At 40.1% G+C, this 18,380-nt stretch overlaps 1 protein-coding gene across 1 annotated transcript; it reads right to left on the bottom strand.

Moving 5' to 3' along the window:
• Positions 1 to 572: 572 nt before the first annotated feature.
• Positions 573 to 18,365, bottom strand: LOC143711223 (membrane frizzled-related protein-like; the record flags this gene model as incomplete). Its single annotated transcript, XM_077202548.1, has 7 exons — positions 573 to 983; positions 1,079 to 1,206; positions 4,516 to 4,650; positions 4,758 to 4,888; positions 5,825 to 5,973; positions 18,072 to 18,148; positions 18,245 to 18,365. Coding segments are annotated over 7 exons (966 nt in total), but the record flags the coding sequence as incomplete, so codon positions are not given.
• Between the last annotated feature and the right edge of the window lie 15 nt (positions 18,366 to 18,380).

Here is an 18,380-nt window from a genome sequence, read left to right on the forward strand (position 1 = left end):
GTTGGAACTGCTCCATCTTTCAGCACAAGCCGTTGTGCGAATCCTGCATTGAACTCGTCAAGATTGTGGAAGCTTTCCTCCATGTGCAGCACAGAGAGCGAGATTTGGGTAATAATTAACCATTGATCCCTAACTCCCGCGACCCTAGGAAGGCTGAACAAAGTGGACCTGCAATCCGGGCACTGATGAAAATAACAGCGTTTCGACGACATTGCGGCGGCAACAACACTCCTATACCACAATAACTCTTCTCCAACGCAATATAAAATGACCTCGCCCCCCTTATTTCGTATTCTCGGAGGAGGGGTTTATGTAAATAATGGGATATGCTGACATCAGCAACCCCGGAGGAATGTCGTGTAGTCCAAAACCGGCTGTTTGCTGTAGTCCTTAGAAATTGATTTCTTTAAAAGCAAATATCTCCGTTTGCTTTGAACTTTGAGTGCTGTAACTTTGCAGATGTTGTTTATGCTCAAACAGCAACATTACACACTAACTAAAGTTAGAAAAGTGAAATCTTGTTTTACCACCCCTTTAATGTTAACAAATGAAACCTTCTTATAAAATGTTACCAAGTTTTCCAATCAATTTAGCTTTATTTACAACTTCAAAGCATTTTTTTTTTACAGTGTAGTTGAACCCTCTTTCACTTTATGCACAGAAGGGACAATCCTTGCTCCTGGATTTTTATCACTGAGTGTACTCATTTTCCAATTTGATTTTAGGTTGTGGTGTATCCGCCAACACAGTTATTTGTCCTATGGAAGACAACACTCCATGGGATCCTGTGAATCAGGCAAGAGATGGCAGTTGAAGGGCCAGTTCAAGTTGATCAGGTTAAGAGCTTGACTGCATTGCTGCTCAGCCGTGGAACAGATGGATTGGCATGGCTGCAGAACTCCACTCTGAGGGCTACAATGGGGCAAAAACATACCGCATACTAGCCGGCGAAAAGATTCAAAACAGGCAAGCTCCATCAGCACCTGCAATAATATCAGAACACATTTCCCAAATAAAATGTGAATTGTATTGTTGATCAAGATAACTCTCTTGACACATTAAGAACTTGCTTTCTCACCCTGTACTTGTGCAGAATAGAAGCAGCCTCTCTTTGATCAGAAACAGTCAGCCAGATGTTTGGAAAGGATGTAAGATTATAGCTTAGACCTCTACACATTTCAACCTGGATGGGCTCACAAGGTGAAGCTGAGAAGAAAAAAAATAAATACGAATGTGATTCTTCAATGAGAGTGACTTTTGACTATTAAAAAAGTAACTTTTTAGCATGATATTTCAGTTTAAGGCTTTTCATTATATGGTCAAGTACAGAATGTTTGACAATAAATATGTCACATACTCTCTGTCTTTAAATAATATTATCACACAATACAGTAAAATGGGAAACAACACAGTTACACATTTATTATTTTTTATTACGCTCATTCCTGCGTAATAATCAAGAAACTTTACTGCCGTACCATGAGTCCAGCAGGCGCAATGATGTGACGCAGCGCAGTTGACGGAAGGTACCTATTTTCAGGCGCTGCGTCATATTGCGCCTGCTGCACTCATGGTATCATTATTACCCAGGAATGAGAGTATAGTTCCTAGCGATATCAGCCTAGAAAATCGCAACTTTACATTTTCCGTCGGTCTTAGTGCACGATGTAACTACAGAAGTGTCAAGTTTTAAATAGGAAAAATATCGAAACACTTTGGTCATTTTTTTTTTAGAAATGCTAATGGTCTTGTCCACTTCAATGATGTATGCTAAGCTATGCTAAAAGTGGTACCGCCAGAACCGGAGATCGGCTGAATGGATTCAAAAACGGTAAAACTCAACAGTTTAACTCTGGGGGAGTTGTAAAATTAGCCTATTTCCAAAAAAAGTGGAGTATCCCTTTAAGAATGTATAAGCTCCGCCTTTCACTTCTGCCCTATGGCTGCAGGTCTGGAACTGTCGCTCTTCAGCTTGATTAGGGCTGGACAATAATTCAATATCAATATATATCGCAATATTTTTTTTTTCGATAACGGTGATATGATTTTTAAACACATATATTTCGATATTTCAATATACATAGCAGCATTTGTCACTGACTGACGTTAGGCGCGCAGCCGTCAGAAAGCATACGAAATAGTTGATAAGAGAGGAAAGACTAATTCAGTGGTATAAATTCAGTGGTGTTTCGGTGTTTCAGCATGCTGCAAAATGTGCCGGAGTGTGACTACCGAGTCCGACTAGCAGCGGTAACACATCAAACAAGGATCAGGAGATAGACTGTGCCGATGCGCGCGTCCGAGGCCAGGAACGTCGAGTCCACACTCTAAAAATAGCTCACCGCAAGTTCTAATGAGCAGGTATCGCTCCCTGTGAATGTCCTGACGCACACACACACACGCACACGACGCGCAGAATCCAGTTCTCTTTCTTTAGTGCTTGAATAATAACACACACATTTATGCCAAAATGTCCGTTTTGTCAATTGTATCCTCACAAGAACAGTCTAAATGAGTTAAATAAAATCTTAAATGAAAGTTAAGAGTAGCCAAATGAGAAAATTAAATGCGTAAGATCCTCTCATCAGCGACAGATCTTAAAGGGACAGCAGCCAATTCTGTCTGTCAGTTAAGTTAACCAAAGAACAAAGGGGAACAGAGCAAATTACTCACTGATCTTGTCTAAAGAACGTGTGTTTCTTTAATAAGGATTAATCTATATTTAATTTATAATTTATGCAGTTCAGACTATTTGATAACCTTATTCAATTTCTGTATATTTCAGTTTTATTTACACACAAAATATTAATTGTGAACATTTTTGACTTTATAAAATGATTATCTCAATTCCAAATGTTGCACAAATGTAAATTTAAAAACAGAAATGCATTGCCATTTTACATATTACATTGTCATTTTGCATATTACATTTCAAACTGAATATTGCTACCCATATGCTTTCATAGTCTTGTAGCAGGTATTGAGAAGAGAATATTATTGTTATGATGGGTTATTTCATTGCTTCATGTAGTTTGTTATGGTGCAGTAGCGAAAGACTCCAGCAGATTTCATAGACTTGGCAAATTCATTTTTCAGAAGATTGTAGGAGCAGACATCTGTTATGGGCGTTCTTGGCAGTTTTTCTGAGGCTTCTATATTGTTCATATCGATATCGGAATTATATCGTATCGACCGAAATTAAGAAATATATCGTGATATAAAATTTGGCCATATCGTCCAGCCCTAACCTTGATAATGTTGGCAGATACAGGCCTGTTGCTAGCGGGGCAATAGGTTGTAATGATTCTAAGGGCCCCGAGCTTTAGGAGGGGTCCCCTGTTCAACCGAGGGGTCCTACAGCAACAACCTGCACTGGGACTTACGATATCAAAGCCATGGCCCTGGGTGGATACTAGTATCTGAAATCATTCTGATTGATGAATATAAAGTACATAAGTATTAATCGCACATCAAATTTGGTTGAGAGATTACCCACAAAAGATCATTTAAAGTCATTATTGTGTTAAATGAGAAAAGCATGAAATAGATCAAAAATTTTATTCAACAGAACTTAATACACAAAACCTTTTACGCCATAAGTGTGAGTAAATGATGACTTCAATTTTTGGATGAACTATACCTTTAACTGGGTTTTTTATTAAAATGTAATAAGAAATTATTATTTTAATGAAATAATATTCTAAACAAGGAACTAAAACTGCCAGTAGGTGGTGCTAAATGTCTGAATGAGTCATTCATTAATTCGATTCATTCAAATAGCAGATTCATGCAGGAATGAAGTAAATATGTGTGTTTGACTTGAAGTGGTGCTGCACAGACTGATCGGTGTATGACATCAAAGTACAGTGAGAGCGATTCAAAAGCATTCAGAGGCGTCAGCTCTCTAATCGCTATCGTGGTACTTTGATGTCATGCACTGATCGGTCTGTGCAGCACTGCTTCAAGTCGAACAAGCCTGATGTCTCACATGATGAACTGGTCATTGAATCATTGGTTCACCCGACTGATTCACTCAAAACACTAATTCAATCAGAAAAACTGTTTTGCTTGCGAGATTCACAGTCATTCTGCTATGGCTTTATAGGAATCAAAAACAGACAATATTGTATATTATATTATTCTATATATTCTAGAATATTACATTATTCTAAAATATAACACAATATTAATTTCTTATTTATTGATCTGTTGTATAAAATCAGTATCACATTTGTGCTCGTGCTATTTGGAACAAAAACTAACAAGAACTATATAATATGATATAAATATGAGACAAAAACTCATTTTTGTCCCAATATCTTGAATTTTAGGGGCATAATGTTCGTCACCATCAACTGTATGAAATGTCACATGACTTATGTAGGTCTGGGGCGGGGTGGTTGCATTAAATGAATTAAAAATTGTAAGGCATTTTTTTTTTTTTACCCTATCTAATTTATTAAATAAATGCATTGCATCGACAGCCCTAATGTAAATATATATATAGATTCTCACTGAAAGGAGGGTAGGTAGAGTTAATGCAGTCATGCTCATCTGCACCATCTGCGCAGTCATTCCATCCATCACACAGCCAATCCTGGTGAAGACACTCCTCAGTGCCACAGGCAAACTGTGTTGGACTGCATGTTCCTTAAAGCAGAAAGACATGATGCAGTGCAGCTTTACAAACTTAGAGGTTCACAAAATGTTGACAAAAATTTAAATTGACAAAAGCTGTGGAGTCTTGTGGTACTCACTTTCTGAAAGAGATATGGCCTTAAATGATGCATAAAAACCACTGTCAGCAACACCGTCATCTGCCACAAACACAACAGTCATCACAGGTCCAGAAGAGGTAAGATCGGGAGGCAGGGCTGAACCACAATACCTGCATAGAATGATAGTGGTGCATAATATTTTGAAGTAAAGAATTCATTATAAAAATGCAGAAAGGACTGTGTGATGGTTAGGATTAGTATGTCAGAAATACTGTGACTTCTTTTGCTTCTGTGTTAAGTGTAAGACCTGTGTGTGTTGAGGAATGGGAGTTTATGTACAACAGGGTAACACTTTAGAACAGGTCCATCATTAATGAATAACGACACAGGAACAAGTGAGTAACGCACTATTAACATTCTACTGTTAGCTACTATTAACTAACAAGAAACTGATTAACAAATTAGCAAGTAATAGCACTTAGTCGGATGAGGTAATTCAATATTAAATTTTTTTTTTCATACATCCCAGAGGACTACTAAGAACTACTATATACAGGTTCAGAATTAATGTTAATATTGCATAATATAGAATTAATTCTAAAGTAAAAGTCATGGTAACCCAGTAGTAATGACTCAAATATTACCAAATCCTTTAGAATGAATTACTAAATATTTGGATCAGTATTCTAAAGTAAAAATCATGAAAATCATAAAGTGAAGCCAGTACTCCCTAAAACCTTACAAAAACCTTCAAAGCGTACAATGATTTCAGTCATTACTAGAGTGTTATCATGTTTTTCACTTTAGAATAACCCAATTCTGGGTTTGGAGTGTGGCAGGGTAAACTTGTATAGAGGTAATGGGGGACCATAGCTAATATTGTTACTGCAGAAATGCATCATCACAGTCTGTAAAAAGGATAAATTGCTGTCATTCTGCAACTGTTTAATTGCTCCAGTTCATCAAATACAATTATCCCTGAAGAAATGTCATTTAGCTGCTCTATAACACAATTAAAGTCAGCTTCAGGATAATGCACATAATGTAGTGATGAATTTTAGAAAAAAGTTTTGAAAAAAGCAGAGAAAGAAGTGAAGTATTCTTACCTCCCCAGCACAGTGTCAGGAACTGTGTCTGTACTGTCGTAAACCTCCACATAGTCAAACTCACAGACATCCTGCGTTTCCAGACTGAAATTCTGAAAGCTTAGTCTAACAACTTGTCCATCTTTCACAGATATTTGCCACGTACACAACTATAAGAGAGCGGTCAAACATTAAGTAGCAGATATAACTTAAATAAATAATATAATAGAAACAATCAAGCAACAGAAACAAATACTTAATAGCTTGCCTACTGAACCAATATGTTAATTGATCAGTGCACAGCCAGGTTGGCAGGACTGGTCAACAGCTCCATATCTAATGCTTTCCACTATCAAGTCAAGTCAAGTCATCCTCATTTATATAGCGCTTTTAACAATGTAGATTGTTTTAAAGCAGCTTTACAGAGATAAAGATATAATTTAAGGTAACAGAGATTGGTTTGGTTTTATAGTGGCTCTTGAAAAATGTTTTTTCCAGCTAAAGTTAGTTTTGATTGATTCACTTCCGTCTAAATGATAGTTTGTTAATAAATTAGGGGCCGCTAAGACGACACCGTTCTCTCTAAACAGACTTTAAACTCTGGAAACGGCCTGGATCCGGCAGGCTGCGGGAAAACCTCGGGATAAACAAAGACACTAAAATTAGCGTAGATGCCATTCTTCTTATGATGTAACGAGTACATCAGGATTTGAGGGAAGTGTTCCCAGTTCCGGCTGACCTAATCTAAGCAGCCTAATATTGAATTATAGAAGTCTATAATGTAGTATGTGTATGGTAAGCCAAAGAGATGTGTTTTTAGTCTAGCTTTGAACTGACAGACTGTGTCTGCTTTCCCGGACAATGTTAGGAAGATTGTTCCAAAGTTTTGGTGCTAAATAGGAAAAGGATCTACCGCCAGCAGTCGATTTATATATTCTAGGTATTATCAACTGGCCGGAGTTTTGAAGAGCAATAATATACTGTATAGAGCAATAATCAAATGCAGTGGTTCCCAACCTTTTTTTTCCGAGACCCCCTTTTTCCAAAAAAAATATTTTAGGGCCCCCTTCACATTTATTGATATTGTCACTCTTGTAAGCTTGCAGCAAGGATGACAAAAATGTTTTGTTTTTAAACAAATAGTATGTTTATTACTATAACCAGATATGTGTATGCACAAATAATAGTGTATAATATTGAAAATACTATAACAAAAATATCAGTCAGCCATTTGTAATTTAAAAACGGAAGCCTAGGAGTAGCCTATCAATTGGCCCTATTTGAAATGCAATAACAAAAATATAAGTACTGTGTAGGGAAACATAATTAATAGGCTATAGGGTATTACAAAATGACTGGTGTTTGGGACCTCGTTGAAAACCCATTTTTTGGTCAGCCAGGGGATCTTGAATAAAATTAGCTAATTTAATATGACCATTTGGCACTCTAGCGATTAATAAACATGCGTTTATTAACAGAATAATGCGCCTTGCGGAAGAACATTGTAGCCGGAGCTACTTCTCTCTGTTTATGTCTATGACGAGTCACGCAGGCACTGGGTTACACCAGCGGTACAACCCGAACCAGTGTAAAATAGTCCCAATATAAACACTTATTATAGGTGTAGCATAGTGACTCAGGATAAGACAAAAACACGGTTTGGAAAATGGATTCATGATGTACTCGATCATTATATAAATGTAGTAAATTTTGAACACAAAAAAAGTTACGGACTGCTGCTTTAATGCTCCCCGTTCAACACTTTTCAAAATATGACGCGACTGAAATATGACAAAATATGACAAAGAGCTCGCTGACGCCCCCTTGTGGACCGAACCCCCTTGTTGGGAACCGATGCTCTAATGGAATTAGTGGGCTAAAGTCAGTCACACCTCGACTTTCTTCCAAATAACGCACGTTTCATCGAAGGAGGGTCTCGCCCAGGGTGTAATTCAATGTAGAACCGCCACTGCCCTAAGGCCTAATTCTGGCTTAATCTAAGACCTGTCTGTGAAACCAGGCATGAGTGTTTTAAATCAGAGGGTCAGAAACTGAAAGTGCACAAAAACATATCCGCATAATTCACAGACTGTAGTGGTCTTCGTCTGCTTGTAGGTCATATGTCAGAACGCCAGGTCCTGCGTCATCACCACACGCATGCCTCGTGGTGCTGTGGTGCGCGTCGGAGACTGATACAGAAGAGAAGAAATTTCTGAATATAGTCGATATTTAGTTTTTTTGGCGCACAAAAAGTTTTCTTGTCATTTCATAAAATTAAGGCTGAACCACTGTAGTCACGTTGACTATTTTAATGATGACATGCACGACTTTTGTATCAATCGTACTGAATTCATTCCGATTGGTGAATCCGAAAGTAGTGTTTACATGAACGCTAAACGTGATTAAGTTTATATGTCACAAGTTTCAAATCCAGATAGATTTTTTGACATGCACACACTGCACGAATATACAGTTTCCCGCTGTTTGCCCATAATATCCATTCTCCTACATTGGTTCTTTATTTGTTTTAAAAAGCAGACTTAATATTTATCCATTTCTGGTCATAATTTGGAGACAATGAGCATATGAACCGTTGTGCCGCTGCTTATATTTATCATGCAGTAAAATGGCCCTAAACAGTGGATGAGAGTCTGAATCAAGGATTGGTGGGATGTTGTCCTGCTCCACTTCACAGACGCTGAGTGAAAGGAGAATTTTAGAATGACAGGACACTCCTTTATTTGACACTTTATTGTTCATATATCGTGTCTAAAAACATGTGGAAAGCACGGCCGTGTTGCTTTCTCCTTCTTTCCATAAGCGCTTGCTCTCCCGTAGCATCTGTCGTTGCTATGCAACCATGAACTGCGCTCTCCGTGATGACGAGGAAGTATCAGCAAAGGATTAATTGATTTCTAGCCCTTGCATTAGCTTTACTACTAGATATATTTATGTAGATGAGAAATAAAAACCTATGATCAGCTGTTCGGCCCAGCTTTCGATGTTGTTACGGAAAGCTGATTGGTTGGTTTTTGTCACATAACTGCGGTGCGCTTTTCGCACATCTACATTTGAAATAACGAATTTGCATGCGCAAAAAATGTGATATGTGAATGGCCCCTATTCAACAGGAATAACAGTAGCCAGTGTAAAGCCAAATGTAGAGGGATACATTTTGGTAATGGAATCAGACATTGGAGCTGCAGTTTCCTTGGTTTCAAGAGAACTTTACAACACATTGTTAGCCCAAAAACCACTACATGCCACAGAGGTGGTTCTGACAATGTATACAGACGAGATGGTGTCTCCAGAGATGGAACACAAACCTTGAACCTATTTCAAGGCTTGCGTTCTCGAGCCACCAGGCACCGCTGTTGTGCGAATGAGCGGGCCGGAGCGCGTTAAGGCTTTTCTGTTAGAACGGTGTCGTGTTAGCGGCCCCTAAACTAATAACTATTGATCTTTGCAACGGAAGTGAATCGATCAAAACTAACTTTAGCTGGACAATAACTTTTTTCTAGAGCTGCTGTAAAGCCAAAACAATCTCTGTTACTGTAATTTCCTATTATCACTGTACAGCTGCTTTGAAACAGTCCATATTGTTAAAAGCGCTGTATAAATGAAGGGGACACTCAGTTGAAAATCAAAAAAGACATTTGCTTTCCTGTTATAATGCCCTTTTTCTTGCCAAAAGGGCCATTTGGAATTCCTAAAGGCACAGAGGTATTGATAGTGATCTGTTATAGGCTAGTGACAAATGGTCAAAAAGTGCTTTCGTTTTTGAGATACCCCTACCGGAGGTAGAACTAAACCCAACAATTTTTTTCCTCATCTTTAAGGTCTCCCATATATGAAATGGATTATTGGCTCAAAATATTTTACTGCTAAGATTGTTAAATTAATAGATATTGTTGTACACCCCAAAACCAAAAAAGGACTAAAATATAGCCTGTCCGTATTGGAGTTCAGGCATATAAACTTGTGCAGATCAATCACACAAGCTCTGAGAGCTTTGAAACTTGACATGCTTGTAGTCAGGAAATTGCTTTAACTAATAGAAAAGACTGTATGTGAATATCTTGATGTATGGAATAAATAGAGACATATAAACACATGCCTAAAATAAGCGGACATGCACAAATTTAATATCTATGCAGAATGTTTTCATTTACTTTGTGGTTGCTTGGCAAGGGATTATCAAAGAAACACATATGTTGACTTGTTGGAAAGGCGGGGTTGTGCTGAATCCAGCAATATCAAATATGTAAATATAGCATGACAAATCAGTGTGTTCTATCAGTCAATGTATGAGGTGTCTAAAATAAAAGAAAAGTGAACACTGACATAATTTAGTCCAAAGCCCATTATCAGTGGTGAGAAGAATGTTGAGAAATTCAAATATAAGATACATTTAATAATTAAAGATTTCATATGGCACCTTGTACTATATGGAAACCACGATTGAAATAGAAAGATAACACCTTACCATAGGACAAACAGGAGACCAGGAATCAGGATTGCAGTTTGACCTTAATGCGCCTTTTAATACAACTATAACTTAACTTCACACAATAAAAATTAAATTACTGTCTTAAATCAAACAAATGGCAATCTAACAAAACAAACACTCTGAGGGGGAATGAGCCTTCTCTTCTCTTCTAGCAGCAATCATTTGGAACATGAACTGCTTTGGGTAGCCATTCTGAGGTCAGCCCCCCTTGATGTTACAACTGCAACACACCTCTGTCACTCGTCCACATTGTCATCAGTGACAAAGTGGGTCATATTAGGACAGTCTGGGAAAGGGCAAGAGCAAAACTCTGTGCAGGTCAAGCCCACTTAGAGACACTGGCATTTGGTGGGATCGTTGCAGTTTCCGTCTTTACAGTAGAGCTGGGTGATGTCTCTAACTTTTTTAGGTGCTGGTGCCTTCTGGAACATCACAGGTTCAATGCACCCATCTTCTCTGAGCCTCCATCCTCTACCAACTGGGTTCCAGAGAAGAGGTTTGGCCAGGTGGCTGTGACACCACACTGCTGTTTGGTACAAGGCTCTCAGCACATGTTGCTGGAAGGCATCTTCTGTTGGGGGTAGATTTGCTGCTGACAAATCTGTGGTAGATGCTAGTGTGTACCTCAGCTCATCCAGGTTGGTGCAAGGATGCCCATCCTCCTTTTTCTTTTGGCCACACAGGAGGAGAGCATGCCTTCTTGCCACAGGCAAAGCTTCTTCCAGGCTACCAGAGAGTCCAAATTTGGTCATTTCCTGTAACTCACAAATATGGGTCTTCAGTCTTGTGAGGGCAGTGGCCTTCCCAATTCTGTACAAACTGCTTGTGGTGTCACAACCTGTGAGGGCGTGGCATGCAGGTAAACAATCACAAAGCACTGCTCCAAGCTTCTGAGCGATCAAACAGATAGGGACGAATCTTTCCTTAAGGCCATGTCCAGAGTGCATAAACACTGCTGAGGATCCAAACATACCTTTGCTTGAATAGTACAGAAGCAAAACTAGTACAACTGTATCATCACATTTGACAATTAGACGAGAATGTGACTGTGCAAGGTGTATTACATGTAACACCAGCCTTGTGTCAGCCTTCTCCTGGTCACTGTAAAGATGTTGAGATGTCAATGATGTCAATGCCTGACTTGCTAACCCTCTTAACCTCCTGACCATTTTCAAAGCCACCTGCCAAGATGACAGTGTTCCCTGAAGAAATTCTCGTTGGCCCAATTCTGGCGATGTAGGTGCTAACAAAGCTACATAGATAAGCCTTGTTTCCACTTATTCTGAGGTATATTCTGTAGTTTGGAACACTTGTTTGTCCTGTGATGATATGTGTTCGTCTGCTGGTGTGAATGGTGCCTCTTCTTTGTCTTTCAAGATCTTTGACTGAGTGTTGGTGGTCATATCTATCAAACACTATAACAACACAGCTGTTACCTTCCTTTCCCATTAAAGTTGCAATCTTTTTCCAGACACACTCACCCAGGTCATTGAACGTTTGAAAGGCTGAATCATTGATACTCTGTAGAAGAGCCATGCCATCAATGATGTATGCTGATGGTTCTTTAACATTTGGCAGCTGCTGTGTCTCTTCAACAACAGCCTCCAGTTTCTTGGCCAGGTCAGCTTTTGTTGTCTTCCTCATGCTTCCATCATCATAAAACAAAGAGGGTGGGACAGCTGCGAGTTCGTGAGACATCACAGTCTCCATGGACACCTCTCTTTGCTTGGAGACAGCCAGTAATCTTCGAAAGACCACGTCTGACTCCATGTGAACCTTTCTAGATATGCTGACTCCAACTGATGTTTTCATGTCCTTGAAGGTTGCACACTGATTTTTTTTCTCTGGCTCCCAGAAGCTCTTTGTTCTTTTTGATTTTGCCAGACATTCTGCTTTGCACCATCTAAGAGGAAGCTTGAGAGTTCTTTTGCAACTTTCTCAGATGCAACCTGACCATTTGCAATGTTGATCAGTTCCTCAGGAATGCTATCAAGATCAAAGGGATTCTGCCTCTGCTCCACAGCTTCCATTATCTTCTGTATGTCTCTTTCGTCTCGGTCCATTCTGGATGCTCCATGCTCCTTGTGTGCTTTCGGGCTCTGATCATCAGTGTCACAAAGCTCTTCATGGCATTTCACATGTGTGCTGTTAATCAAAGATAGCAGCGCATCCTCAACACCTCTCTCTGCAAAATAGGCAAATTGATTCGGGTCTAAAAGAGGTGAAACCTCATGGAGAAGTTGTTTTAAATTTATTTTTTCAAAACATTTCATAACTTCAGAGGTAAGGGCAACAGGGCGCAAATCATTTAGTTCCTTAGGTCTATTGTTTTTAGGCACAGGCACAAACTGGGAATGACACCTGTATCTAGTGACAGCTGGAACAACCCATGGAAGGGCTGTGCCAACTGAGCACACACCTTTAGTGTCCTGCAGCTGATACCATCAGGTCCACAAGCTTTACGGCGATTTACACATCTAAAATAAGATTTGACCTCATCCATAGAGGTATCAATATCCATACCATTCATGGCTATTACTGCTATTGGCGCTTTTCCACTGCATGGTACGGCTCGGTACGGCTCAGTACGGTTCGGCTCGGCGCGGCACGGTACGGCTCGCTTTGCTTTTCCACTGCGTGGTACGACTTGGCCCGGCGCGGCACGGCTCGGTTCGCTTTAGCTCAGTTGCTTTTCCACTGCAGTTAGTACCGCTTCTAGTGGGTGGGATTATGACTGATCGTTATAGTTTATCCGCTCCTCGGCAACTAACAAGAGGAACGTCTGCGCTTCTCTTCCACTGACCACGATTCAGCCATTTCTTTTTTGGAAGTTTTTTTTCTTCAAGCAAGTCAAGCAAGTAGTTTTAAAACAGGTGCTACAGCGGTGGCTGTTACTGGCTATTTAAATCTAGCGGGTTTGATGTCTGTCTGACCAATCAGTGATCTACAGTGCTTCCACGTCACATTTTAGTATCGGTACGGTACGCTTGGAACCTCAACAGAGGTGGTACCATTTAAAGCGAGTCTTGCCGTACCGTACCATGCAGTGGAAAAGCGCCACAAGTGAGCCGTGCCGAGCCGTGCCGAGCCGTACCGTACCATGCAGTGGAAAAGCGCCAAAGCGTGCCGTACCGAACCGAACCGTACCGTACCATGCAGTGGAAAAGCGCCATATGATGGTCTCATTCTGTTATACTTTAAAATCATATGTGTCAAATCTACAATAAATTTTTTTTATTGATTAACCATATTAAGATCGTTCTCTGCTACCATAGGGTGCTTCTTGGGCTTATATCCTGTGATAGATTGGACAAGCTCTCCTAACATCATTTTTGAAAAAGTTTTCTAACTTATATTTGTATGATGCTTTACAGTCATTGATTTTGCTTTTAATCTTTTTCTGCACTGTCTTTTTCACTTCTCTACTTCCTCCTGATTTAAACAGACGCTTTTTCTCATTAAGGAGTTGCTTTAACTCTGGAGTGACCCAGGGCTTGTTATTAGGGAACATCTTAATGGTCTTTTGGGGGCTGATTGTGTCCTCACAGAATTGTACGTACCCCGAGATAGTGAACACTGCGTCATTGACGTTGTCAGTCCTGTCGGTCACTACATTCCAGTCTGTGCACTCCAGGCAATCCTGAAGTGCCTCAGTCGCAGCAGCAGTCCAGCATTTAACCTCCACCTTTTTTGTTTTCTCGCGCCGTAAGCGGGACACATAGGTAGGCATCAGTTTAATCATATTATGTTCCGAGTTACCTAGACCGGGCAGGGCCTTAGAATAAAAGGCGTCCTAGATGTTTCCATAGCAATGGTTGAGGCAAGCTTTATTGCGCGTAGAACAGGTGACATATTGTTTGTACGTAGGTAAATGTTCCTTTAAACTGCATAAATTAAAGTCACCCAACACGAAATTGGCTGCGTCGGGGGCCTCTTCCTCCGCTTTAGTTACGAGTTCATGAATCGTAGTGCCAGCGGTTAATGTGTCGGTGGAGTGCGCAATTTACACAACAAACAGTCTGATTTGGTGTATTTCCCTAGGCAAATGGTAAGGCCTTAGGCCAGCGCTAATAGTTCAATGTCCTTCGTACAGATCTGACACTTCGTCGTAATACTACCAGGGTTACAATATTTATTGTTGATAAACACACACACACCTCCACCTTTCCTTTTCCCGGAGTTCAGGTTGCGGTCCATCCTCACCAGTGTGTAGCCCTCTAGTTCGACCGACAAGTCAGAGTCCGCCTCAGTGAGCCAGCTTTCTGTCAAGCAGATAAGGCAGGATTGCTGGTAGTCGGTGAGATACTGAGTGCTGGCCTGCAACTCATCTGCCTTATTCCTTAGGCTTTGGACATTGCTGAGCATAACAGATTGAAGTGATTGTCTGTAGGGCTGTCTTTTCACCCGTTCCTGGATATCTCCTTTCCTACCACGTTTCCTTGCTTTGGCGTTGTTGCCCCGTGACACATTCCTGTGGTAACAGCAATGTGTCGTAGGGATAAAGATGCATTGCAGGGGATTTAAAATTTAGCAGAAAGTCTCGTGTGTAGATGATTTGGGCTTCCTGGCCACTATACATGTAGTGGTTGTAGCCGGCTGCATGTTTGGCATGATTGATTAAGAAAGTGATCAAAATCACCAGCAAAATAACTGGGTTTGGCTTCATTCTGAGCCCTAAAAGTTCATCAATCACGGACGACTGCTGTCACTTATCCAGGCCTGGCCTCTTTCGATCTCCACTTTCGTCGCTCCTCCTTTTATGCTTCCGCTCCTCCGTGAGAGATACGAGACCGGTGCGTCGCGCAGGTGGCGCTCATTAGTAACCACGACACTTGCCTCGCGCCATTCTCCCACGGCCATCGGCCTCATCCTGCTCGCCGCATTAACCAACTGTCTTCAGTGCCCAAACGCTTAAGTGTTATTAAAAGAAAAGATGTTACACATTGGTAAAAAGTCGACTGTCCCAACTTTTTTGGAGTGTGTTGCAATCATCAGATTTGAAATGAGTGTATATTTTCAAAAATAAATTAAATTCACAAAGTAAAACATTAAATTAGTTGTTAATATTGTGTTTTCAATATAGTACAGGGTTAATTTAATTTTCATATGACTTTTGTTTTGTTTTGCATTTTCCATACTGTCCCAACTTTTTCAGAATTGGGGTTGTCACTCCACCACTGATAAACAGAGAGGGGCTCAAGAAAATTCATCTGAACTGGTGTTTAAATAGTATTAATACTAATGTGTATCTAAAACCACCATTTCAGTCATCATTCTGTCAAGCACCTAATGTCTCCTACGCACTGAAGCCAAAGGTAGAGGCTGAAATAAATCGACTACTGGAGCTGGGGATCATCTCCTTTTTGAAATGCAGTGACTGGGCTATGTCCATATCCTATGCCAGGATTTGAAAGTAACAGTTAAGCCCTAATAATAATTTGAACTTTCCCTGATTCCACAAATTGAGGATTTATTTGCGTCACTGAAAGAAGGCCAATGCTTCACCAAACTGGATCTTTCAAATGCATACCTACAGGTGCTTATGACATAAAATTCATGTAAATGTCTCACGTCAAAGAGGCTCTTGTGTTACAACCATTTCATATTGCTTTGGCTCCTACAATCTTTTAAAGGGCAATGGATCAGGTCTTACAAGGCATTCTTAACGTTCATTTTGATCCAGACAATATATTAATGACTGTGTCTGATGATCAGGAACATCTCAGGAATGCAGATGCAGTTCTCTACAATCTGAATGAGTTTGGTCTATGTGTCCAATGTGAGAAATGTATGCATTGTGTTATGCTGGTGAGGAAGGAGAACCCAGGCGCAGACAGTACACTAAACACACGATTTATTGAAGACAAAAAGGGGAAAATAATGCCCACGATGGGGTAAAACAAGACAAGGCAGAGGATGACTAACTAGACTATGATTTAGACAGATGACTAGACGCTAACTAACAGCAAATACACAAACAGGATCTTCACAGGACTCGTAATTAAGACAAGATACTCACAGGTAATATTTATCAATGACTCACACGTAACTGAAGCAAACACAGGCAGGATTTCACAGAGTGTAACACCACAGCAGGTTTCACAATGAACCGACACAGGACAGCAAACACAAGGGGATGATATAGGGAGACACTAATGACAAGGACAGGTGAAGCTGACTAGACAATAATGACAAGACGAGGATAACAAGGGGCGGGGTTACGTAACAAGACAACACAAGCACATGGCCCAAGCAACAGGCCATGCGCTTGCACACAAAACATGGGTCAGCCATGATCCTGCCACAAGACCAGGGAAAATCAAGGACATGATGGCAGAATCATGACACATTGTTGATAACAATTCTTTAAAGTCCCCAGCAAATGCTGGAGAGTATTTTGGAGACCTGTAAATAATGATAAGTAAAATGCGTGGAGCACCTTTATAACACAATACTCAGATATTCGAAGGATGGGTAATTCCCAAATGATATTTGCTTACATTGATAGACATCTTTAAAAAGAGCAGCTACACCCCCACCTCTCCTAACAGCTCTGCAGACACTCAAAAAGTTAAAGTTAGGAGGGGCAGTTTCATTGAGGACTGTTGCACTGCAGCTGTCTTCTAGCCAAGTTTCATTTAGCAACATAAAATCCAGGTTGTTTGTGGTTATTCTCAATGTGAGAAATGTATGCATTTTTTAAAGGATTTGCTTGAGTGCTTGGGGCACTTCATAGAAGCACAGGGTCTTCATAAGTCACCAGATAAGTCCAGGGCAATCGTGGATGTACCTGTACCAAAGTAAATCATTCAGGTTCATTTCTAGGACTTATAAACTATTACAGTATATGTATCCCAAATCTTGCATCTGTGCTAGATCCCCCTCAAAGGTCTTCAATGCAAAGGGAAGCAGCGGTTATGGTCTCCTGAGTGTGAGGCTGTGTTTGACAAGACGAAAGGTTTTGACACTTTACAATTCAAAGTTTACAATCAGAGTAAACTGTGATGCATCGCTGTATGCCACCATTTCTTGCATACTCCCAGACGTGCAAGAAAAAAAATAACTTTTGCTTTGAGAATGTTGAGCAAAGCAGAGCAAAATTATGTTCAGATTGAAAGGAAGGCACTTAGAAATGCTTTTGAAGTAAATAAGTAAGCATCTGGTGTTGTCATCAAAGATGGTCCTGTGTAATACACTGTTGATGTGGGGTTATGAGAACACTGGGGGCATTATGTTGGCCAAATGCTGGCCTGTCAAACTGACCATGATAATGCTTCTAAGAGGAATCTTACTGGCCTTTGTGATCATCTGTCTGAAGAAACACCAATTCTTTTGCATAGAGTTTGACTGTTCATTGTACGAAGTTCAGTTTAAAGAACAAGGACATTGAATGATTATAGAGTTTAATCACAGTAGATTCTGCTCTCCAGGTATAACTAAGGATACAGTATTATGCAGGTGTTTAATTGTTGAGTGAATAGCAAAACCACTATAGGCCAGATTTACTAACAGCTTGTGCAAACCCTCTTTTGGTGTTAAGAAAACTACTGTCAGGATTTATTAGACACGCAGTCAAAAATTTGCGATGAAAAGGCATGGACACAGTTATTTTTGCGGCTGACCTTATTGCATATGCATTTGTAGAAGTTTGTCTGCACCCTTGTCAGAACAGATCTGTTTTTGTTTGCAAAGTTTATGGTATATAGTATTCAGATTCAGGAACTGAATTACAGTGGTAGCAGTCAATAAAACATTTACCTTCTGATGTGGGTAAGGCTTTGGATGGTTTGGACTGGACAATGATCCATTTTCTCCTGTTATTTTCCCTCCACATACTAAGAATCAAAATATTGCATCCATTATGGTTTTTACTTTCAAGTGAGATAAGAGACTAGAAGTATCACACTTTGTGTAATGACTATTACTCTAACCCTTGTGCTTCTGACTACAGTTGACTTCATCTGAGTGGTCCTGACAGTTTGGGTGGCTGTCACAGATGGAAATAGGTAGTAAGCAACGACCACCATCACACATAAACTCTTCTCTGGAGCAGCTTTCTGATTGCAT

This window comes from Siphateles boraxobius, unplaced genomic scaffold, assembly GCF_051911475.1.
Source record: "Siphateles boraxobius isolate OS27281-9 unplaced genomic scaffold, OSU_SipBor_1 492, whole genome shotgun sequence".
Classification (NCBI taxonomy): Eukaryota; Metazoa; Chordata; class Actinopteri; order Cypriniformes; family Leuciscidae; genus Siphateles; species Siphateles boraxobius.